Raw genomic sequence first — 25,390 nt, 5'->3', positions numbered from 1 at the left:
AGAAGAGAAGAAGAAAATGTATTTGAGTTACAATATTTGAAACAAATGACTAGGTTGCCTTCGTAGAAACCTATTTGCAAAGAAAAATTGTATTAAGCATCATCTACTAAAGAAATAAACAAAACCGTCATCTTCAGATTTTTAAGAAGGAGTAAGCAGTTTCTTTCTTCATTCAAGTTGACATCAATCTGGTTTTAAGGCTGGGGATGTAGGTGTTCTCCTCCTTGGGTCCTTCCCTAGTTTATCACAGCATCTTCATCATCAAGTATTCAGAAATGCTATGGTTGCATTTATTGCAACCATATAAATGCACAGTTGAAGCTGAGAAGTGGCTATCTCTTAGAAGTAAGTTAGAAAATTGGCTATTTACTGGGAAAGCAGTTATAGAGAAAACATAGGAGACCAAAGATTTCAGGTCTCTATGCCTATAATTTTGAATTGCTGCCATAAAAAGAAGGCTATTGATGTCTGGGGAAACTGAAAATGGTCATGGTAAATGGAAGCTGTATGGTTCATTTACTGCTATAAAGGATTCCATCAACTCTTCTGTAGGTTATTATAGTTTCATTTGAAAATGTGAAAGTTAAAATAGAATCCAATAGCAACTACCCGAGACTGGATTAAAAAGCTATATTGGATGTTTTATCATTTTTTTAAATGCTGGTTAATGCAATGATTTACTAAAGAAATTTGAGTCAATTAAAGGGTTTGTTTCAGGAAATTGTTATAAATCTCTGGGTTTGGTTTTGTTTCACAGTTTTTCACCTTTGAGCAGTACAAGAAATTGCTAGGATATGTGTCACTGTCACCAGCATTGGTAAGTGAGAGTATTTATTATACTTAAGTGTGTGTGCTATTTCATAAAGCAGTATCTGGAAACAAAAACCCTTTTGATTCCCCAAGCCCAGTTACTAAAATATGAATTCAGGTTATTCAATGTTCAGCTACTTGTTGAAAGCTATCTTCCTAATAACTCACAATTTGACTATTTTATAGCTCCCAATGATGAATTTATGATAATAATGATATGTGTGGAAAGATCCATATGAGATATGGTCAAGAATATAAAATAAAGAATGCATTTGTCAAAGGCTCTTTTAAAGCCAAAACATGCGTGTGTTTACAGACATGCTGCTCAGATCTACTTATGAAAAAGTCAATATGCCTGAGATTATTTTATAACTGGTCACTTTTCCTGCTTTGCACTGCTCTCATAAATATAGGCCTTCAGTGGTCAGACAAGACTGAAGGGCCTTTTGTAGTCAGGGAGGATAGTGATCTTACAATGACACAGCTCAACTATTATCTGAATATCACTTGGTGATTTGAAGATTTCCTGACGCCACTTCTTTCCTCTGGGTGACTTCACCACCCTTCACAAAACAAGTTAAATTATAAGGACCAAATGGGTCCTACAAATATTTGTGCATTGAGAGCTGAGAGAGAACAAATGTACTATATCCCTTTAAATCTACAAATCAAAACATAACAAAATCTGTATTGCCCCTTCAATTCTAGCCTCTAGGAAAATCCCCCAGTTTACCAGCTGAAATGTGCCCCAAAACTCAACCAATGAGGCCATGTTTTGAGTTCCAGCTCTGTAATCATTTTACTTGTAAAGGTTCCTTTTGGAATATTTGCTCTGCTAAATAGACACTCAAAAAAAAAAAAAAAAAAAAAAAGAAGAAGAAGAAGAAGACATTCCAAGCAGAAGTATCTCTAATTTTAAAAATGATGCATGGCTGTTGCCCAAGAAGGAACCTATTAAGAAACCTAATAGTCTGGTTTTGTGTTATGGCAAAGAAACCTCTTGCCTACACAAGGTGACCTCGTACCACGGAGAAATGTTAGCATGACTCCTAAAATTAACTAGAATGTTTTAAATTTCCTCAATATCTTCCCTTGATGTCACTCTTAATTTTTAAAGCATCTTGGTTAAAAGGAAGATTTAAAACTTCCTAGCAAGAGTCAACAAAATATGATGTCCAGAGGACCAGAGACTGCAGTTCTTTCCACTACTGAGAATGGAAACAGAAGAGCATCTTGGCCTCGCCAATTACTATAACCAAATGCACACAAACTGTGTACATTTTTCTCTTTCCTTGAACTCATTTATCCCAGTTTTTCAATACAGCTACACACTTAAACAACCATTAAATATCCCCTGGTGCTCTCACATGAAAAGCCAGGAGACTGGAAACCCCATAGTTACCGTCAGTCTCTGGAACAATCTACGTAACACGATCTACTGATAGCTGATCAATTCTTTTGACAAGGGACTGCTGAACACTGATTCTGACAGCACATGTAGCTGAGTTTTATAGCAGAACAAAAAAGTGAATTACTTGGAAGATTGCATATAGTAATAAAAACCTGAACATCTGGATTTTAGCTTTCTAAGTTAGAAGAGATTGGGACTAGTACTTTTTTTTCCACTTTTGGCTGCCATGATGGAAGTCTGAGATAAATGAATAAAATAGTGAGCTATAACCCTATACAAACATGTTTAAAGTTGTAATGAAGAGAAAACATCATTAGTTGTTCCCTCTCTCTTAGAAATTTGTGTATGATTCCATGTTTCCTCTCCATTTTTATATGTAACAAAAACATTGGATTTTGTACAGCACTTTATAAAGACTTTCCTACATTAATCATGCATTATTACACAATAATCTTGTGAGATGGGGAGATTAGATAGTATTGTCTCCAATTTACGGATGAGAAGACTGTGATGTATAAAAGGATGGGTGATTTAGACACAGAGCAGCAGCTAGCACATAGGTTGCCACTGTGTGAATTATGAAAAGGTGCCCTTTTCTCCTGATAGAAGCCTCTCCAGCACTCTGGGTTGGCAGGAAGGATACAGACTAGTTTCAGCCTCCACACATACTTTTTATCTGTGCAACAACTATGTACATGGCAGCTCTGGTCACACAGCCTACAGATAGTAACCCCCTGTGTCCCCTTGTAATATTATAAGCCATTCCTTTTTCTCTTTTAGTCTCCTACTTGGAAGACATTAGAGACTCCTAATAAGAAATGTATGTTCTTTATTCTTTGCATGCTTTCTTTCTTCTCTCAGATATATGTAAAACTACCTTTTCTGGAATTAGAGCTTCAGCACTAAAGAAATTTTTTTTCAGCTTTGATTCATTTTGCTTTTCTGGGTGTGTGTGTTTGTGTGTGTGTGATACATATTTTCAGAAAAATCTGACTTATTAAGCATTTCACTTAGAGGAAATTTTAGAAAATTGTTCTTTCCTATTGAAGAAATTCTTAATAGCTAACAAATTAGTCTGACATATAGTCATCTCTTGATAACTGTTCTAGATTTTACTTGAATCTTTTAACTAAACAACCTAACCATTTCTGATCTCAGCTATCGTTACTCAGTTTCTAGATGTAGAAGAATAGGCCAATTGCTCATTTTCTTAAATAGAGGAAAAATGAAAAAAAAATTTAATTTTTGTTTGTTAATTGTCTATAATATGACTCTAAGAACATGGCTATCCATTTAAAGGTTTTCAGCAACACTGTTTCGTTACCTGAAATTTAGCTTTTTATAAACATTTTATTTGTGGTTCTGCTCCTTGAATTTTTTATATGCTCAATAAATGTATTTAAGTAGATGTTTAAAAATGAAGCTCTCCTTTTACAAGTAAACTCTCTTTTAATTGTTACATGTGCAGATGTTTTCATATCCTCCTTAAATCAGTAAAACAACCTTTCTTTTCATTAAAAGAAAAAAGTCATTGTTGATGGGGCTTTGACATTTTATTTTGAATTGTTAGGATGTGGTTTGTGGCTTCTGTAATTTCTTCTTCATGAATTGTCAGCATCTAATCAAGAACCAAAGCTGTTTAGTAATGGTATATGGTACATTTTTGCTAGTTTCTCCATTCTCATCATAACATTCAGCTGCATAGTGTAATGAGTAGGATGTTTAACCCAGTGTACATAATAACTTGCTTTAAAGTATTGATTGATTTAATTTTTGTAGACATTTACCATTGCTGGATTGGGAGCAGGACTAACAGAAGCCATCGTGGTTAACCCTTTTGAGGTAGTAAAAGTTGGCTTGCAAGCCAATCGGAACACATTTAAAGAGGTAATCATTTACGTTTTCCTATTGTTGAGGGAATATAAAAAGTATTTTTAAGATTTATATGTATGTATAAAATTATGATCCCACTTGTTAAATCCATAGTAAATTACTGTTATAAAAGTAATATAAGAAAGTCAAATTTCTTTCACTAGGAAAGTATTAACAAATATCAGCAAAACTTCCTGCTAACATTCACTACCACAGTGATAACATTGGTGTTTTTTTTTTAAAAAAAGTATAAAGTCATTTTAAAAACGACCTCACTCCTTTCCCCACTCCACCTACCACCCTTCCCCAAAGATTCTGATAATGGGTCAAGCTTGTCTTTTGGTTAGCAGTGAATGAGCAAGTTACTAAGCCTGTGTAGACATCACCGCTAGGACAACGATGATTCTTGACATTTAATTGCTGGTACGTGGTGTTCCATGAAGACATATTCTCTTGGTGTGTGCTCCCTTCATCTCCTTTCAGTTGCCTAATAATTCCTTTTATTTATTTATTTATTTTTTTACTCATACTCATAGCAGGAATCTAGAAAACTTAAATAAGGGATCAGGAAAATGAATAACTATAAGAAAGTGAAAATCAAAATCAACAAAAAACTATGAACCAGAGATACTTTTTGGGGGGTGGGGGCCGGGAGGGGAGGGTTTGGGGCCAGAATGGGGCATGTGCAGTTGTATGGGGGAATATAAAAATAAAATTTATTATTTAAATAAAAAAAATAAAATAAAATAAAATAAAGTACTGGAAGAAAAAAAAATAATAATTCCTTTTAAACCATCAAGTCCAACTGTATTTTTTTATTCTTCACAAGTTAGGGGAAAAAATAAGAGGATTGGCAGTCCAGGACATTTCTTAGCATTTTAATTTCATTCCACAACTGGGTAGCATATGGTGAAAAATGGCTGGGAGTATATATACTGACCTGAATTTCTCTGTGGAAAAGCTTCCAGCCTACTACTTAAGCAGCTGCTAATGGGTGGAGACACCCTCACTCCCACCCACTTCCTGCCTGCTGATACTGCCTGAGATCTCCTGGCAACTTCTTCAGCAGGGATGTGGAGAGGAGAGAGGCCCCTACTCACCTGTACCTGCTAAGACCCCAGGAGGACAGGGTGGGGTTGCTACAGCAGAGACTATCTACTCAGATAGGTCAGTCCTCATTAGGGGGGAATTTTCGTTAAAATTTCAAAAGATTGTCTTGTATGGCGCTTCAAAAAAGGTTGAAAATCCCTGTATTATCCTAGTCTTTGTTTCTAGCATATTTTTTTCCCCTATTCTTCCTTGGATGAAAGAAAGATGGTGAGGAATATGGGGAAAAGAAACCCTTTTCAAGTGTCCTATCAGCCTAGAGCCCCCATGAAATCTACTTAAGAAAAATTGATTATTTATGTGGAAACACCAACTAGAAGTGCCCAAGCTCATGAATCATTTTATTCATTGGGAAGTTTGTCTTGGGGCAGCAATGAGTGGGCAAAGGAATAAGCCTTCAACTGCAATCTTTAATCAAGTTGCTTGTAACCAGAGAGATGGACACACTCTTCCTCGTGGACAGAGCCCCAGGAAGGTCTGAAGGGCTTGAAAATACTGAGTTTTCACAGCACCTCTGTTCATGCCTAATGTTCTTTTCTCTCCTCTGCCTGCAAGGAGCATCTACACTGAGCATCAAGTAAGCTGAGCTGCTAAGGTTTTCTAGGCACTGCGACCCTGCTAGCACGCGGTTAACACCCTTCCATCCCCATAAAGACTGCTGCATGTGTACACGTGTGCCCAGCTCATTTACACCAATGTAGTCTGTGCAGATTGTTCATGCATATGTAGCCCATTTTTAAGTGGAAGAGAAAAGGAAACTTGAAGTCATCTCTTTTGTAGAACCCACTGAGCTCATTTCATTTTCATATATTACTTGGACAAACTAAAATCTTCCTATATAATTACATATATGAGAACTATTATTTTCAACTAATGAGAACTTAGCAAAGTAATGATCACATACTTAACATGTCAGTATATTTTTTCAGCAATTATCAGGATTCAGTAGCATAACTGAGGTAGTAATTTATAGGTAATATTGACCTATCTGAGAAGCAGTTAGTAGCACATAGTCAACCACCATAAAAGTATACTTACTGCAAAAAAAAAAAATCTGACAGGAAGAGATGACATGATAAGCGTAGAAATTTCGAGTCTACTTATTTAAAAATCATTGCTGATGGATCGATGCAGCTGTTTCCTAAGTCATTTGTCTAGGACTCGTGAACTCCAAATCTTCCCTCCATTGACCAACACTTTCTTTTATCCAATAAGAAGATAGATACCATTTTGTTAATCTGCACCTCTGTTGAATCAACCTAAATATTAGGTGTGTACACTGTAGCATTTTTGTGGCCAAGAAAAATTATTACTTTCTTTACTCTGTGCTTTGGAGGTTGTTAAGAAGTATGGAGGAGCTGAAGACAGAGTAGGGAGAGGGGGAAAAAAGGGAAGAAAAAAGGAATTAATTTAATGCCCAGGGCGTCCCTGGTGGCACAGCAGTTGAGCGCTGGGTTGCGAAGCTGCCCGCAGCCTCTGCAGCACCAGTTCGATCCCTGGCTGCTCCCCGGCCACCGGAGGAGGGTCCCACATGGCGCGCAGACCCCTCCTGCCGCCCGCTGCTCCCCTCAGCAGTGTACTTCGGTCCCTCTGCCTGCTCTGCTCCCTGCTCTGGCTCTGGTGAATTCTCTCACCCTCCTGCGCTTCTGACTATACCCAGTGTTTGTATAAATAAATAAATAAATAAATAAATAAATAAATAAATAAATAAATATATAAATCTTTAAAAAAAATTAATGCCCAATAGATTTAAATACTATACTTTGTTTTTAAGGAAAAATAGTTTTAATTCAAATATAAAACATCAAAATCTATATTTCTATATTTGTGAATGTGGGTAAGTGTACTAAAAAGATCCAGACACTAGAGCAGTGCTGTCCTATAGAAATATGTGAGCCACATTTTCTAGTAGCTATATTTAAAAGGTAAAGAGAAACAGATGAAATTAATTTAATATTATATTTAATTAAATCCGATATATCCAAAATATCATCATTTCAACATGTGATCAATATAAAAATTACATCAAATATTTTTCACTCTTTCTTCAAACTAAGTCTTTAAATCTCATATGTCTTTTATGCTAAACAGCACACAGTTTGGAGGAGGATATTTCAGTAGCCACATGGGGTAGTGTCTTCCTTATGCGACAGTGTAGGTCTGGAAGAATTCATACCAAATTCTAAATGAGATTAACTCTGGAAAGAAGACTGGAATAGAAAAGAGGAAGCTAAGTGTGTAGCTGAATGTTTAACATGAGAAAGTATTCAGTATTATCTATGAACATTTGTTTCAAAAAGTAGCACTTGCTTGTTGTAGAAAATTTAGAAAATACACAACAGGATAAAGAAGAGAATGAATGTTCTAGAGACAGCCAGCATCAAGCCCACCTTCTCAGTTGACTTGGATGAAATGACTTACTGGCCCAACTTTGGTCTCAATTCTTCATAATTCAGGTTCCATTCATAGACGCAAGGTCTCCCATTTTCTCCTGCTCTATAATTTCTAAAACTATTTAAGCTATATGTGAAAAGTATTGAAGAACATATGAAAACAGAACTGTCTAGAATAGAAAGGCAATTAATGCACTTGCCAAACAGTGCTTGAGGAGAGATACACCCAAGTTCCCAGCATTTCGTCACTTTTTCTCACATCATGGCCTTGCACAAGTTACTTGCAGTCCCTCAATGGTGAAATGATGGTGATCAGTTCAGCTACTCTACAGCAAGGTGTTTCCATGGTCAAGCTCTAGAAGGCAATCTGTTATGACTATGTGCCAACTTCACATTTCCCACCCTGACTTTACCCCTGATTCCTTTGTTACTAGTAAGTATAATAGTAATAGTGATAATGAATGAAGTTCAATAAGATATATGTGTAAAATTGTCAATAGTCTGGCATGTGATGATGGTTTAATAAGTATTATTTATCATTACAACATGCGTTTTATGAGAATTTAAATGTGATACTATAAAGGGACCTCCCTGGTGGCTCAGGGGTTAAAGTCTCAGCACTATCAAGCTATCACTAGACACTGCAACATGAGTCTGATCCCCAGCCAGGGAGCTAACCCACATGGCACAGTAGACCTCTCCTGTCTTACCTACAGCTCCCCTCAGCAGTATATTTCAGTAGATCTGCCAGTTCTGCTCCCCACTCTGTCTCTGATGAATCCTCTCACCCCCTTTACCTCTGGCCTGCACCCCAGTTCTTCCATGCATAAATAAATAAAAATAAATCTTTAAAAAATAAGTAAGCAATGTGGTAATACATGCAAAGGTCTTACTTTTCTGGTACATGGTAGGCACTCAACCAATGATAACAATTTGTATATGCAAGTTAATCTTACGAGCTCTTAAGTTTAAGTAGAGACATATTTATTTTGAGCTATTGCCCCAATTAATATTGAACAGTAACAACTCACTCTAGCTATAGATGCCTAAACAGCTTACTGAGTAATGATTAGTCTTCTCCCCTGCCAGTACCATACATTCAGCCTGAATTCTTTATCAAGACTTAAGAGTTGGGGGCTCTGCTGGTGGTGCAAGGGGTTAAGACACAGCACTATGAAGCTATCCACAGCCACTGCAGCATGAGTTCAATCTCTGGCCAGAAAGATGACCCACATAGCGTAGCAGACCTCTCCAGACTTGCCTGCTGCTCCCCCTCAGCAGTGTATTTCAGTAGATCTGCCTGTTCTGTTCCCCACTCTGTCTCTGGTGAATCCTCTTACCCCCACACCTCTGGCCTATACCCCAGTTCTTGTATGCATAAATAAATAAATCTGAAAAAAAAAGACTTAAAGGTTGGCAGCCTCGTCACAGTGCCTGCTAACAAGGTCTTTCAACTCAGATGTAAGCCCACTGTCATGAACAGTAATAGTTAGATATTTGTTTGCCATGAATAACTAGCCTGTAGCAACAGAAGTTAGAGCTGAAACTGAAAACATTTGAAATCACATTGGAAAGAATTCTACCATGTCAAGTTTTTCTTCCTCTGGAATAATCATATGACGGTAACATGGATTCTTGATCAAAGATTCTTCGTCACTACACAGGGAGGATGTGAACTAAGCTCACTGTTAATCTTTTCAGTGAATTACAGCTACCAGTTGTAGCAGAACACTCAATGGATCGGCTGCAAGTAGAATGGGCAAAAGACTTGGCAACATCTTTAAGACAAGCAGAGTCATTTCCCTGGGAGCTTATTTTACACAAAACTTGTTGTTCTGCCTATAGTGTGAGTTTTTCCAGGCAGCAGGTTTACTGTTGACACTTTCTACCATCATTTCTTAAATATGAAACACCATGAAATTCTACACAGTAATTGTGGATTTTCCTATTTTGTCAGACTGAGAAGGGACATAGTCCTTTAAATATGCAAATGTCCCAAGAAGTTATTGCTACATAGAGGGACTCTGCAGTGAAACACAGCCTAGGGCAACAGCAGTCAATGTTACACTTAAAGTCTTGTAGACAATGGTGGAGAGATACAGATGAACAAAAGGGGTGTCACGGGCCTGAGTTCACAGAGAATGGTCTAGGATGTTAGTAGATGCCCCCTTGGCCTCGTGGGTAATGTATGGTTGGCTGAGCTCCTCTGGCCTCTCTAGCTGGGGTTCAAGGTCAGTACTGGTTCAGAGCAGAAGCTGTGTGTGTTATGTTCTTAGAGCCCCCACATGCAATTCCCATCAGGGTTTCCCAGGAATGACAGGTACTCTGTGGGCTCCAGCTGTCCCAGTTCCCCTCTGTTGTCTAGGGGCTGATTCTCTCACCAGTCAGAAGTATGTTACTCAGAAAATATGCCTTCCCACCCAGTTTAACCATAAACCATTCTCAAAATTTAAAGGAAATTGTGGTTAATTGGGTTCCCGATATTTCCCATGTATCTTTCCAGCTTCCATAGAAAGTGTTTCAATAGGTGTGCTTGTCTTGCCTCCACCTTTTTTACCATCCATTACCAAATTACCCCCGTATCACTCAAAGACTATAATCCCTGCCACACTTCCTCTAATTCCAATACCAGAATCTTGGCCAGCATCTTAAAATTCACAGTGAATAAAGAAAACCAGTCTCTAATTTAAATATGCTTGACCTTCTGTGGGGAGCAAAGTAATCACAGCTTTGTCATGCTCTGGTTTGGTTCAGTGGGTGTAAAAACATGTTCAGATAAAATCAAGACAGACCCAAATTCCTCCCCCCTTCAAACTAAACCCCAGCAAAGTTTTGTTCTGGTTTGTAGTCTCTTAGACTGAGAACTAGGCCTGCCCGAGGATTTCACTATTGGAGATTGTTGCCACATCCAGCCTTGCCAAAGGTGTAACTCTATAGCTTGTCCTTATAAGATTTTTCTTCCCTCTAACTGGGTGTATCACTTTTATTTGTATATTTACAAAGACTAGATGTGCCCTATCAGTTGTGCTAAGCCAAGTGTTGTTTGGCTGAAATGTTCTCTGCTAGCCTGGAAAATGTGAATTTCTCCCCAGAAGCAAAATCTTGTATGAATTGTTTCCCAGTTTTTCTCTCCACTTTGAAATCTACTTCAAAGTCATTATTTGGCTAAAGGGTTATGTTTTCCTTCCCTTGAGGTCTATAGGATTTGCCTCTGATGTGTGGATGGGGCACAGGTTTCCTTCTACTCTGTCATTTTTATCTATATTACATATGAACATAATCATTTTCACCCTAGAATATGAAACTTAACCTTTAGGAAACTGCAAAAGCCTGTTTCACCTCAACTTAGTCTTTAAGGATGTTTAGCCAGCAAAAGGAAGAATTTGTCTACTACCTATGCACTCTGATTATAATTTTAAGGGTCAATATATACTTGATGGTAGAATCCTTAAAAATAGAGATTTTTTATTAGCTCAAGATTTGATTTAGGTTTGGTTGATTTAGTTCTGCACAATTCACCCTAGAAGCTTAATAATTTAATAGAGACCAATTAGATTATACATGATATCATGATTATACATGATTTTTTCTCCATAGACAATTTACAATATTTAAACTAAACTTTATTAAGATAAAGTGAAGAGAGGCACTGTATTTTGTGATCATCTCTTTCAAGAGCGAAGTTAAGTTATGTAGAAAGTGAGCGTGTGGCTCTGTTTATAGATGGTGTGAGAAGCCAGCTTCAAGGCATGTCAACATTTGCAATGATGTAGTGGGTTAAGTTCAGATTTTTCCTTTATTACTATGTGAAAAACTGCTTGGAAACTGTTCAGTACATAAATTTTTTCTTTTCAATCTATGATGCTTGTGGCAGAAAGGTGAATTATGTGTATGAATTCATTCCTATAGTTATCTTTCAACAATACCTAAGGCAGAAGCCAAGTTGCTTCTCTATTATCATTTACAGAAAATAGACATCAGCCTTTCATTCAGCTATGCCAGGAACTGTAGATTTTTTTTTTTCAGAATTGAGACTCTGAAGTTACGATAATAGCTACCACTTACAGAACATCTGTTGTACACCAGACTGTGCAAGATGTCTCCCATGTTTTCTTTCCTTTTATAAGATTTATTCATACAAGAATCGGGGTACAGGCCAGATTCGCGGGAGGGTGAGATGATTCACCAGAGATAGAGTGGGGAACAGAACAGGCAGACTGATGAAACACACTGCTGAGGGGAGCAGCCGGCGAGACGGGAGAGGTCTGCTGCACCATGTGGGACCCTCCCTGGCTGGCGGGGATCGAACCGGCGCTGCAGAGGTTGCAGACAGATTCACAGCACTGCGCTCAACCGCCTGCACCACCAGGGGAGGCCCTCCTTTATCTGATTTTTAAAGTTCATATAATTTTGAAAGTTACAAAAGTAATACATGTCCTTTCTTTCACAAAGCAAGTCATGTACAGCTATATAAAGAAAAAATAATTGATGCTTTCTGCCAGCATTTGCCTGTAATCCCATCACGCTGGTAACTGCCTTACATCCTCTGCCTTCCTGGACGCTCACACACACTTTATCTCTATTTTATGTATAGGGATAATAAAGCCCACTGAAGTTAGAAACTCTAAGAAACTCAACATTAACATAAAGGTCTCTTTCTAGTAAATCACACTGAATTTACTTGGGAAAATAAATGTGGGCAATTGAGAAGCTGTAAGGAAAATCAAATGTTTCTGAAACTATGAAAAAGCAAAGGCTTCTTCCACATTCTTAGTCTCCCCCCCCCCACCCCCTTCCTCCAATTAGTTAGCCCTGGGGCCTCAGCACTAACAGCCCCACCCCTGCCACTCTGCCCTGTCTTGCAGGATCAAAGCCCCTTATCAGCAAAAAAAAAAAAAAAAAAACCAAAACACCTTATCAGCATCTTGTCACCTGGAGAAGGCTGTGCTTCTCCAAGGGCAGTTATTGGGCAGTTTTGTGGCTTAGCATCTGGGAGAATTTACTTATAGCAAATTATCCTCCATTCACAAGCTGTTTTAAAATAGATCTGTTCATTGTGAATTCTAGATAGAATATAATTATATCTGGGGTGTCTTTTTGTCTAAAATAATGACTTGTTAAACAGTAATAAGTTAATGAACATCTAAGGTAAAATAAATGTGTACATATGGGATTTTGAAACTGATTCTACTACACTTTATTCTCAGATAAAAGGAAAGTTTTTTCTTTTTTTTTAATTTATGAAAATGCTTTAAGACTTATTTGAGTAATGAAAAGCATAAGTGATCTTATATTTTCTGAAAAGCAAGAGTATTCTCCTACTTAAATGTAGCAACTGGTTCTCTTCTTTTTTAACAAAGCAGCATTTTTCTGAAGGCCCAGGTATGGACACTCACTCCATTGTGTAAAGGTCTTATCCGGTTTGCTTTCCAGCCATGCGATGAAATCCAGTGCAACACCCTTTTCTATTGGCTTTAAAGGGCAACAAAATTCACCTTGCTTTAGGAAGCAGGTAAAGGAGTGCATGTGGAGCATGCTATATTTTGATTTGGTATACCTAGAATTCTCCTCTGACCTCAGAGATGGAAGAAATCCACTGACACAGACCCCATGCCCGAACCTATTGGCCATATTCTCTGATAGCTATTTACCCAAGGGACAATGCCTGCTGCCTAAAACTTCTGTCTGTGATTTCACAAGATACTCAGAACCAGCTACAGTCAATAGTTGGATGGAAGAATTCCAGAAAAAATAGCTCAGATTGCCATAGTCATCTGGGTTCTCAGAGAGTGAGGAATCAGTCCCCCAGAGTAATGTAGGCAAAGGATCTTCTGTATTAACTAACTCCTAAGGACCTTTAAAAGATAAATTTTATTCCATATTGTGTAACCATCATAACATGAATATGTATTCTAATAGGCAACTATAAAAAGTATCAGCATAGTTCACTAAATAAAAATCAAAGCAAAAATATGTGTGAAGTTTCTAGAATATGAGCAAAGTATTATGCTGAACACTTATTCCAATGCATTGGTAACTTGAAGGTATCTGTTGAATAAATGAATGCATGCAAGAGCAGGGCTGTCCCAGAATTAGCAGTTGGCAATAGCTGAAATCAAAGCTAAAGAATCTTTGAGTTACTTCAAATGAGAATATTTCTGGCAGGTATGAGTGAACTGAAGATATCTATAAACCACTGTGGAGAGCAGTGTGCTATCACAATATTAACTACATTCCAATCCACTTATTCTTCCATGCTGGCAGCTCTGGTGCAGTCAGTGAAAGGTACATCTAGAGACGATAGAATGCAATTTGGCTCACAATCGGTAACTAAATATGAAAATTGGAGTGAATCTAAATATTGGAAGGAAACCGAACTGGTGGGTGAGCTGCTGGATTGGATAGTATTGGAATCATTTGGCTGATGATGCTAATCAGTCACCATTTTGTTTTGAAATGGAAACCTAGTAATCAAATAAGTTTAGTAAAATTCCTTGTGTTTACAGAGATCTAGTCAAAAATGATTCTATATTTTCCTATTTAAGCATCCTAGTGGAAGTCATTTTGCCTTTCTAATTAAATATTTGCTTACATGTGTGTGATATGATGTTGCTGAGTGAAGCAAAAAGCATTCTTATTTTTATGGGAATTAGAGTACAGGATTTTCTTTATTCAAGGTCCCAAATTGCCAAGAAAATACAGTTGCATTATGTATCGGAATATAATTTAACAATCCTTGGCTTCCTCACTTGCAAAATAAGGAGACTATCCCTGGTACCTACCTTGCAGAGCTGTTGAGAGAAGCAATCAGAAATGCTTCTGCAGGGCCTCCCCGGTGGTGCAGCGGTTGAGGACTGGGTTGCGAAGCTGCCCGCGGCCTCTGCGGCGCCGGTTAGATCCCCGGCTGCTCCCCGGCCACCGGAGGAGGGTCCTGCATGGCGCGCTAGACCTCTTCTGCCGCCCGCTGCTCCCCTCAGCAGTGTACTTCGGTCCTTCTGCCTGCTCTGCTCCCCGCTCTGGCTCTGGTGAATTCTCTCACCCTCCCGCGCTTCTGACTGTACCCACTGCTTGTATAAATAAATAAATCTTTAAAAAATTAAATAAAGAAAGAAAAAGCTTCTGCAGAACCAGGCAAAGTATGAAACTTCAGACGGGGATGCCCAGAGGGCATCAGTTTGAGCTCAGGCACCACCACTTACTCTGCGATCTTGACCAAATGACTTGAGTATCCTTTTCAGTCAAATGGGGTAGTGATAACACCTGTCTCACACACTTACTAAGAGGATTAAATTAGACAATATAGGTAAGGTCAAGCCGCTGTGACAGTGACTGAGGGTGCTGAGCACTTACTGTGATCCAGGTGTCTGGTAACATACATGAAATTGCTCTCCAGACTGTAAAACATGTGAGGTAGAGGCCAGACAGTGCTTTTCTGTTCCAGCTTTTGCACCCCTGTGGCTTTACTTTTACAGCCCATAGACGTGTCAAGTGGAGCGTTCTTACCTAGGATGCTTACCAAGGGATAACAAAGAAGCCAATTTAAGGATCTGGTGTTCCAGAGATGGAAGACCTGGAACTATCCCAGAAAGGAGGTTTCTAGCCCCAGGGTTGGATTTGATTGGGCCTCAGAGGAAGATTGTAAAGGGCAGGACATGGACACAGTGCAGATTTTCTGATCCCATGCAGACCGGGTAAAGGAGGAGTCAGAGTCCTCAGTGGTTTTTTGCAGGTCTTTTATTGGGGTTCACCAGGCATATGGCAGGCAGGGGTGCTGGGGGGCCGGGAGGATGGCAGGCCTTCCAGCCCCCAGCAAGTCTTCACTCTATCTGGGCTCTCCGGCCTTCTCTGCTTCTCTCCCGGCTTCTGTTCGTTCTTGGTTTCTCTTCGGCTTCTGCTGCTTCTCTCTCGGCTTCTCTTTCGGCTTCTTCTGGCGTCCCCATGATGCTGCCCTTAAAAGCACAGTCTTAGCGCAGGTGTACCCACTTCAGGTGCCCGCCATCAGGCATGCATTCAGGATCACAAGTTTCCCTCATCTATCCTGATGGTGGGAGGGCAGAAAAGCCTGATTTTTTACCTTACCCCACAAAGATGACCTGTGATCTTGCCTCCTGGATTTGTCTCTGGTGGCCTTGATTGCAAGGGTCCTCAGCTCTGGGAAAAGGAAAGAAGAAATAAGAAGGAAGAAGCTATTGATAGTTCCTTCCTCTCCATGTCATTCCTCTCCCTCAGATCAGCTTCCACCTTTTGATCATCACTGCCTTCAACTAATCTGTTATTTTATTATTCTATTTGTATTATTATCAGAGTAATTGCCATTATTGTTAACAATGTATAGTGAATGCTTACAAAGGAATAAATTCTTTGACTAATTTATCATCACAACAATCCTATGAGGAAGATTCTACTATTATCCTTATTTTTTGCAGAATAGCAAAGTGAGCTTAAATCAGAACATATAATTTTTACCTAAACTAATAAGTAGTTATTGCTGAGACTCAAACCTGGGGCTGATTCCCACCCCTATTTCTCATTTTTCTGCCTTCTATGTGAGTTTACTTAATTATTCACACCTACAAGTCAAACTCAACAAGGCACTTGAATTCAAAATTTATGTCTTGCTTCTCCGTACCCATGCAACACACAGACCAATGAAAATCAGGGGATCAGACTACCAGTAAATGTTGTTTGAATATTTATTAATCCTCATCAAGATTTCGAAATCTCCTCTTTTAATTCTGATGATTCAGCATTCTAGGATTTTTAAACAACACAAACATCTTTCTCCCTGTTTTATTAAAGAAAGTCATGTTAGTTTGTACTTTCATTCAGTCATTGGATCATCCATTGTTCTAGAATCTGATGGCGTCTGAGTTCCCTATTCCTCCTGCCATTGGGATCTCAAAGTAGGTAAGAATGGAGAGAAATTTTGGACCTGACCGGCGTGCTCCAGCATTGGTCAGTCTGTTCCGGTGGTCTCACTTCTGCCTCTGCCCTGTTCTTTCCATCTGCCTCGTCTCCATCCCCTGCCCCTTAGGCTGCCTTCCTTGGAGCAGGAGAACAGCACCTAGACTTGCTCAGTACTTCCAGGGTCTCCCCAACAGAAATGAACTTCTGCTCAACTTGCCCTCAAATCACTTTAGAAAACCAAAATAAATGATCTGGGTTGATAGTCCATATGCCAAAATCCCATTTTGTACTAAAAAGCAAGCACTTTAATCTTCTGAAAATTTTTGGATTTTCTATACAAAATGTCTTTTCTTGTTTTAAGATATATTTTCAGGTGTTCTTTTCATGTAACAAAAAAGGGTTTCCTTAAGCTTACTGTAATTTATTGCAATTAATCCTCTCAAATGAAAAAGATGACTTTGAGTATAGCATTGTAGGCAGAGTTTTAGAAACATTTATCAGCAAAAACTCTAGGATTTACTATATAAACAAGCTCATTTATATGTATCCTGTTAATTACAGTACTATAAATACAAGTTGAATGAAAAGACTTTGATTGGATTTGTTCTATTCTGTTTTGCTGAGGCAGTCTTAATTGCACATGATAAGAACACTTTGTCAGAAAGTACATCAGGCTGCCATGACCACTCCAGCAACCTGCTCTAGTGAAATATCAGATATCATGTCAGTGCTTGCCCCTTAGGCAAAAAAACGGAAAAGAAATACTTAACATTTCCCCCTCTTTATTATTCAGTCAAAAATTTAGGAGGGAGAGATATCCTTTGTGAGATTTGTGCTATACCTCCCAAAAGGAAGCAATCACTCAACCTTTTTAAAAATTCACCTGAATTGTTGTAATTGTATTGCATTGAATTGTAAACCTCAGGGCAAACTAAAGTGAGCTCTTTAGCAAGATCCGAAAGTAGCCAGACTAGATTTCAGCAGTCAAGGAATTTTAACCTTATGTTATCAATCAGAGGACTGGCAAGGAGTAAATTAAAGGTAACCCAGCACTCCCCACACCATTGATTGGCCATTTAGCACAGTAAGTGGTAAGCACGCTGATGGCCCAACCTCTTGAGGAAGTCTCCTATCAACTGCTTTATCCATGGCTGATTTCTAACCTAAAGCCTGTTTAAATAATTGAAGCAATGAAATCAAGGCTAATTGCAACATTTGCTCTAGAAAAACATAATTGGAAAAGTAAACATGTTGGATTCAGGAGCCAAAAAATTCCTTTTGGATTATGCACAGTTATGGATTGTAGTGTATCTATGCGACTAATCCCTCCGTTAGTTCAGATAATCCAGAACTGGATACAACTATTTACATGCTGACAATGGTGATCGTTATTACATAACATTACATTTTACTAATTCCACCTAAGATGTTTCTTCTTTGTTAACAATCTTCCCTTAAAGGCCTATTGTTATGCATGCCATTTTGTTTACTTTTGCATTTCCTAATTTCAAAAAGCACTAAGCATGATTATTCATGTTTTGGGGGGGAAAAAGTTCCTAATAATTTTGGCTGAAAGAGAGGCTAGGCTGGTAATTTACTCTATTTCATGGTCCCAAAGAAGGTCTTTCTGGCTTTGCTTCTCTCTCCTGCAGCAACCATCTACTATGAGTTATGCAAGACACATCATCAAGAAGGAAGGCTTCGGACTCCAGGGCCTCAACAAAGGATTTACAGCAACTTTGGGACGTCATGGAGTTTTCAACATGGTTTATTTTGGCTTCTACCACAATGTCAAAAACATTATCCCTGTCAATAAGGTAACTATGTAATAGATTAAAATTCTGGAGGAAAAACCCTATTGCTGATGATAGCTACATTTGTGGAGTGTTTATCATGTCCCAGTCATTGTGATAAACTCATCTAATTTGATCCTCACCTCAGCCCTTTACATTGAGTGTTATTCCTATTTTAAATTCAGAAATGGAAGCTTAGAAAGAGCAAGTAAATTTGTCCAAGGTAACATAATGAAGAGAAAGGCGAAGACTTGAACTCAAATCTGACAACAAAATCCACCTACTTGACGAATGTGTCATCACACCTCACTGCATCCCATTTATCCCTACTGGGAATTTCTAGAAACTGTGTTATTACTTAGTTTTTTCCCCAAAGTATAACTTTCTTTAAAAAGTTGAAAAATTTATAGTCTAAATAAATTTAGAACTCAAGGGAGAATTTGAGTTCAGCCTAAAATTTAAATTTTACCAAGGCATTAATTTTTTTTAAAGATTTATTTATTTATTTTATGCAAGATGCGCAGTAGGGTAAGAGGATTCATCAGAGACAGAGCGGGGAACAGAATAGGCAGACTAACAAAATACACTGCTGAGGGGAACAGCAGGCGCTCCAGGAGATGTCCACTGCGCAATGTGGGACCCTCGCAGGCTGGGATCGAACCGGCGCTGCCGAGGCTGCAGACAGCTTCACAGCGTGGCGCTCAACTGCCTGAGCCACCAGGGGAGGCCCAGGCATTAATTTTTAAATTCACCTTTATATATTTTATAGGGTATATATAAATCAACTCTTACTGGAACATTTGCTCTTGATGCAAAATAATAGCAATATTACATGCTTATTATTTTAAATGTTAACTTACAGATGCCAGCAGTTTTTCAAACTTCTACAAGATAAAAGTACATGATGTACTTTTTTTTTAGGAAAAATGAGGACACTTGTGTGTGTTTTTTTTTTTAATTTTTGAGATAACATTGGTTTACAATGCAGTATATGATTTGAGGAAGAAGGCTCACACTTCCTCAAATGCGTATGATCACACCACACCCACCACCAAAGCACCCATAGTCTTTTACTAGAAACCAGTGGGCCCTTCCTCCCTTTGTTCCTGCTCCCACCCACCCTCATCCTCTCTCAGACTTATTTCTTCAGTCATAATTCCAGGGATTGATTTGGTTTGGTTTTATCTGTTCCTTTTTTTTATTTCTCTATATTCCACATGTGGGTGAAATCATCCAGTATGTGTCTTCTTCTTCTGATTTATTTCACTTAGCATAATCCCCTCCAGTTCCACAAATGACATACTTTAAAATGAGCACCTTTCAGACTATAGCATCACAGTTTCCTGCCTTCACACTGCCTGCTTGCAATGGGAATTGCAATCCTGGAAGTATACCAATTGGGGGAATATTGCTCACAAGCAAAAAGTTTCCCAGAGGTTGAGTTCTTTATTTTGCTTAGTACAAAAATTTTGAAGAGCGTTTTATAAATCACAAAAGTATTTCTAATATGCCTGTCACCAGACTCTTGAGTGAATTTGGTTGTGCCCACCTGTGCTCAGCTACCCCCCATAATCCTCAAGTAACAGCTAGATCTGAGGCATGTTCCACATTATCTATCGGCTGACATTGCTTCACTCACAAAGGTCAAATTTGTTAACCAGGCTTCAATCTACTTGGAAATCTCATCACTGAATAGAAGTGCATGGTTTGCTAGTGTGAATTCTGTGATTGTCCAGTAGGTGCCCTTTCTAGAAGTTAGATCCTACTGGCCCTTATAGGTCACACTAAGAATTCTTATCTTTATCTAAAGAGTCTGGGAAACCAGCCTAAGATTTTAAGCAGACGAATTACCTGATCACTCTGTCTTCAGTGTAGGGAAGGGGTGCAGAGGAGTATGGAGAAAGGGTGGAGAGGGAGAGGCAGAGTGTAACACAGAAATGCTTTAAATGAGAGATGCCTGGTCTTGTTACAGGGCAGGGAGAGGGGCAGCCCAGACCCCGAAAACCTGCCTGCTCTAAATAGGTTCTACCATCCGCCACATCAACACAAAACATATGAGACTTTAATGGGAAGGAACTCTAATACAATTAGGAAACAATACAGGAAAGGCAAAGAATATAGTTTCTAAATCAAACACCCAAAGTTACCTGTCCCCTCATGGGTAAAAGTCCACCCAAGCAGGATTGGCCCAGAGCAAGGCCCCAAAGCCTGCCACAAGTCTAAAGTACCTTCCAGTGGGGACCCACAGAAAAGGATCAGAAACCACCAGAAGAGTCTGGAAGGAAAAGAGCAAAACCAAAATCAAGGCAAAAACCACCATTGTCACCTCCCCACGGGTCTCACCCACATCTGTGTCAACCAGTCTCGACCAAAAGGCAAGCACAGTTTCTCCACATGTCTCTCTGCTCCATGTGCCTCCTCCAGGTCTCCTTCTGGCTCCATCCTGCTTCCTCATTCTCCTCTGCAGCCTCTTCTCTCCCTGCTCAGCTCCACCCTCCCTTGGGTGGGGCAGGAAACCTGGAACCTCCCCCTTTCCTAGGGACCACCCTGTTACAGTCTTACTCCATAATCTTCATGGTGGAGACAAGGAGAAGTGGCAGATATGAGAAATTCAGAAGGCTAAATCTGTAGGATGTAGTTATGGTTTAAATATGCATTTTGAGATAATGCAGGGGTAGAGTTGATGCCCAGGTTTTGCCTTGAACAACTAAAATGATAATAGTGCCATTCATTGAAAAAGAAAACCATAGAAAGAGAAACAAGTTTATGGGAGAATGCGGTTATGGGCTTAGCCTGGAAACTGAATTTAACTGGCATGGAGCTGCAAAGTACAGATGTAAAGTCAATGATCAGATGTGGGTCCTAGAACTTGAGAAAGCTGAGTTGTATATAGACATTTAAAACTCAGCAATATCCCGGGGCAAGAATACCCATTACTGGGTTTTCTGAGCTTCCTCTTTTAAAAATCTGTAATTTATAAAACTAAGATTCTTCTTTCTACCTGACAAAATTTTATTGAGGATTTATACAAATAATTTATGAAATTGCTTGTGAATGTTAAGGTGCTGTAGAAGTGAGAAGGAAGGGAAGTGGTAAAAGCAGCATGTAGAGTGGCATAAAAAAATTTCCCCAGGACTGTTCCTTTTGTACTTAAAAGAACACTGTTTTTTCTTGCCTAGAACAAAGTCATTGATTTTATGTGTTCTGTAATCCAAGATTGATTCAACTGGAAAACCAGTATTCTTTAAATTTCAACCATAATAAATCAATCCATAGTGAAGGAGAAGGTATGATAATCATTTAAACATGTTGAAGAATGTCATCAAGTTGTTAACCATGAAGGGGACGTGTGTTCCTTGAAGGCTTTATTCCTTCTGGGCTGTAGGCTGTATCTAGTCTAACACTTTGGACAGTTTGTTTACAGGGTTATTGTTTCTGTTTCTTCTCCCAGCATTTGGTCATTGTGCTGTTTCAGGTGCAATTTGAGATTTCACCATCTCTGACTGGCATGGGGTAATTCTAGGCTTTTCTTTAATCTATTATCTTTTGAAATCCATAAATTGTCTTGCAATGTTTTCTCTTTTCGATGTACTTGATTTTATAGGAAGCTCTCCACAATGATTACCCCTGGGGAGTGGAAATGGGGAAGTGTTGGGGGAGGGAGAGGAAGAATAGAGGTAAAGTACGTTTTGCTTAGACTATGCTGAGTTGTTGGAAGCTTTTACAATAAATATGTGCTAATTTCATAACAGGAAATAAATCAGTGAAAAACTTAACAGAACTTCATCAAATAGAGTATCTAACCTACTTTTTCACATTTTAGTTAACTCTAAGGCTATAGCTACAGAGGTAAAATAAGAACTTGAAACAGTAAACCTCGATAACTCATGCAAATCTTCAGCCTTGAAGTTTGTAACTTTAACCCTTTGGGCTCTGGTAGATACATGTTTCAAATTATCACAGAAATATCCTCACCTTTGTTGACATTATTAAAAATGTTTTGTAGATTCTGTGATTTTGCCTGTTCCTCACCCCAGTAATGCCACTTTCAGATAAGGAAACCAAGTGGAAAGTTAAGATCTAGTGTCAAAAGTTACTGAAATCATTTATCTGAGGCCATTGAGCAAGGTCAGAGGAAGAACAAGAAGCTAGAACTCACTCCAATGTGCCATGTGACGCTTTCACGATATATTTTTACCTTGTGTGTTGTCAAATTGTCTCTTAAAAATGGTGACCAAAATTTCAATAAATGGAACAGTTAGGATATCCAAATAATATAATCAGCTTTCTCTTCTGCCTCATTCAGACCTGTAACCTCTCGTTTCATAGCCTTAGTCTGTAATCCATGGAAATAATTACAAGACACAGTTCTAGAAGAACTGGGCATTACCAGTTTGAAAACGGTGACTTGTGTTGTATTCTCTCAGATTTATTTTTAGGATCTAGCTTTACCTGTTGAATGGTAAATAAGTGACTACAATAGGGAAAAGGCTGCTTTGGATATTAACTGACTGTGGAATTCATCTCAGGGAGGCATTCATTTACATCCCACAGTAAAAGGAATGGAATGTCATTTAAAGAATTATCCCTTCTTCCCAGAAAGAGGCCATCACTTCTCAAAGTAAAGCCCACTGGAACAGATATTAACTTAAAAGTTGAGATCTTTTCCAAATATCCATGAGAGTAAGCATACACTGCAAAAACAATTTTTTCATTTCTTTTCCAAGTTGGAGATGTTCAGAGCATATTATTTGGATGTTGACATGCAAAATGAGAATCCTAAGATTAAAATGTTACATGACTTTACTAACTTTGTCTTCTACTTTCATATTTACTGCTTTTCATATGTTTCATAACTTAAATAATAATAACAGCAGAAATCACTCTCAAGCTCATGGCTTTCAACAGTTTTAAACTGTGCTTTCAGTTTGCATCCTAATTAAGCATGTTTGCAGGTTATTTTGCCAAAAACAATAGACCTTTTGTGTTGAATTTTGCCATGATATAAATTACATATGTGGGTTAGAAATATTCTAGGAGAGAACAATTTTTCATATGTTCAATCTTTCTTACTTAATAAACCATTTAGACCTGTCCCTGTGGTCATTTTACTACAGACAGCATTAAGTCAAACATATTTTATTTTCTCCTAATACTCATAAAAGACCGTAATATATATAAAAGATGACCTTTTAGAAATGCAAATGTTTTTTCTTTTAATTCTGATTTCTAATATTTTCTTTGTTTTGTAAACTCTGTAGATAGTCTGAGGGTGGTGCCAGACACACACAGGTTTATCAGAAGTAATGTGGGAATGTGTAAGAGTTTCATGATTGAGAGTTCTACCCTTCCCTAAGGTGTGCACTGAGCTGAATGACAAATGTACCTTTGGGTTCAAGTGGAGAACTTAAACAGAGCTGTTTGTATTTTGAAAAGAAGAATCTCAGTAGAATTAGATCATAGTAGGATTTAATTTATGACCATTTATTTTTCTGATTCTCTTACTCGATCATTAGTCTTACCAATCATCCGGTAATGGGAAAGGCAAGAGCATTAAAGTTTCATTAAGAACAACTCTCCTCTCTGGTAACCGCTGGGGCTAACCTACAAGTATATATTATCTTTAAAATTCCAGGATATTTGACAAGATTCTGTGGTTATAAAGGGCTATCTGTCATCGGCAGTTTTCATAGAATCCCTGGTGTGTGTGTGTGTATGTGTGTGTGTGTGTGTCATGGGAAGGAGGAGGGCATGGGGAGGGCAGAGAGAAGAGGGGCAGGAGTTCAGACAGTTTCTTAAATAAACCTCAAGCCTAAAGTTTCCAGTCACGCACCACCCAAGTATATGGAAAGAAGGTGCATATTAGATTCTCAGTAGTTTCCTTCTATTCATTCATTCCATCGATCACATGCCCAGCACCAGCTCACTGAGTATCAGCTCCATTCCTGCCTTAATGAGGCTTACAATCTAGTAGAGGAGACAATTAACAAGTCATTACAGGGAACTGAATCGTGGCTGCTATGCTAAGTGCCATGAAAAACAACGATCAAGCTATGAGAATTTACAATCAAGGATCCTAACCTAAGTCTTAATGAGGGATGGGGAGAGAAGCAGAGCAAGGATGTAGCATTATAAGTGCTATGAAAAACAACGATCAACCTCTGGGAATTTACAATCAAGGATCCTAATCTAAGTCTTAATGGGGGGTGGGGAGAGAAGCAGGGCAAGGGTGTAGAAAAGACCTACCTTCAAAAACAACGTTAAGGATGAGGATTAGCCCGACCAAGATGAAGAGCAGGCGTGGAGCCCAGACTGAGAGAACAGGTTGTGTGATGACTTCGAAGCAGAAAGAAGCTTGGGGACCTGGGAGGAGATAACTGGTGTGTGGTGAATGAAGAGGGGGGACAGTGGAGGCTGCAGAGGCTAAAGGGAATGGAATGTTTTAGGCATGTAATAGTCAGGCAGCCTCAAATGATTTCACTGAGGGGGCATGTCGAACAAACATTGCATAAGTGGAACAAAATGGGCATGGGAACGTTTCATTTATAGAAGAAATCCAGAAGTGGAATCATATGAAATAAACTTGGTTCAAAGACTTGTTCTTCTTGATCATCTGCCTACCTCCATATCAAAGCATCTCAGTGTGTCCTTGCCTTGACTTATCAACCTTTTGAATTTTGTTCTGGGAACCTGGTTTGTTAGTTTTCCTTGGGGTCAGTGCCTTTATTGAGGCAAGGAATAGATAGAACACACCAAAACAGCAGACTCTTACTAGGTTCCCAAGGAACTGTATTAATACTTTCCTGCATTTGTGTACTACACAGTCATGTAATTAACTCTTGGAAGACAGTTACTCATAGAAATATATATGTAAATATATATGTGCACATATACATATTCATATATATTTATGTATACATTTTTATATGTACATATACAAAGAGATAGAGAAACTGAGACCAGAGATTGAAAGAATAAAAGATATTTATATGTGTGAATATATATGAAATTCCATCTATGTATGAACTAATCCAGTGATAGCTGTTATGCATAAATCCTAACCCACTTTGACATTGTTTGTATTTTATAATTTGAGC

General features: G+C 38.5%; 1 protein-coding gene across 4 annotated transcripts in view; it reads left to right on the top strand.

Annotated features, from left to right (window-relative positions):
* The window catches only part of SLC25A21 (solute carrier family 25 member 21), a 439,643-nt gene that overhangs the window by 396,824 nt on the left and 17,429 nt on the right, over positions 1-25,390 (top strand). For all 4 annotated transcript variants that reach the window (XM_037501835.2, XM_054689960.1, XM_054689951.1 and 1 more), the window contains 3 exons: positions 758-817; positions 4,001-4,108; positions 18,153-18,317. In XM_037501835.2, the coding sequence (XP_037357732.2) occupies positions 758-817; positions 4,001-4,108; positions 18,153-18,317 (333 nt within the window). The remainder of the gene's footprint in view (positions 1-757; positions 818-4,000; positions 4,109-18,152; positions 18,318-25,390) is intronic.

This window comes from Talpa occidentalis, unplaced genomic scaffold, assembly GCF_014898055.3.
Source record: "Talpa occidentalis isolate TD23 unplaced genomic scaffold, MPIMG_talOcc4v2.1 talOcc4.11, whole genome shotgun sequence".
Lineage (NCBI taxonomy): Eukaryota > Metazoa > Chordata > Mammalia > Eulipotyphla > Talpidae > Talpa > Talpa occidentalis.
The sequence above is the reverse complement of the archived record's forward strand: the minus strand, read 5'-3'. Positions and strand labels throughout refer to the sequence as shown.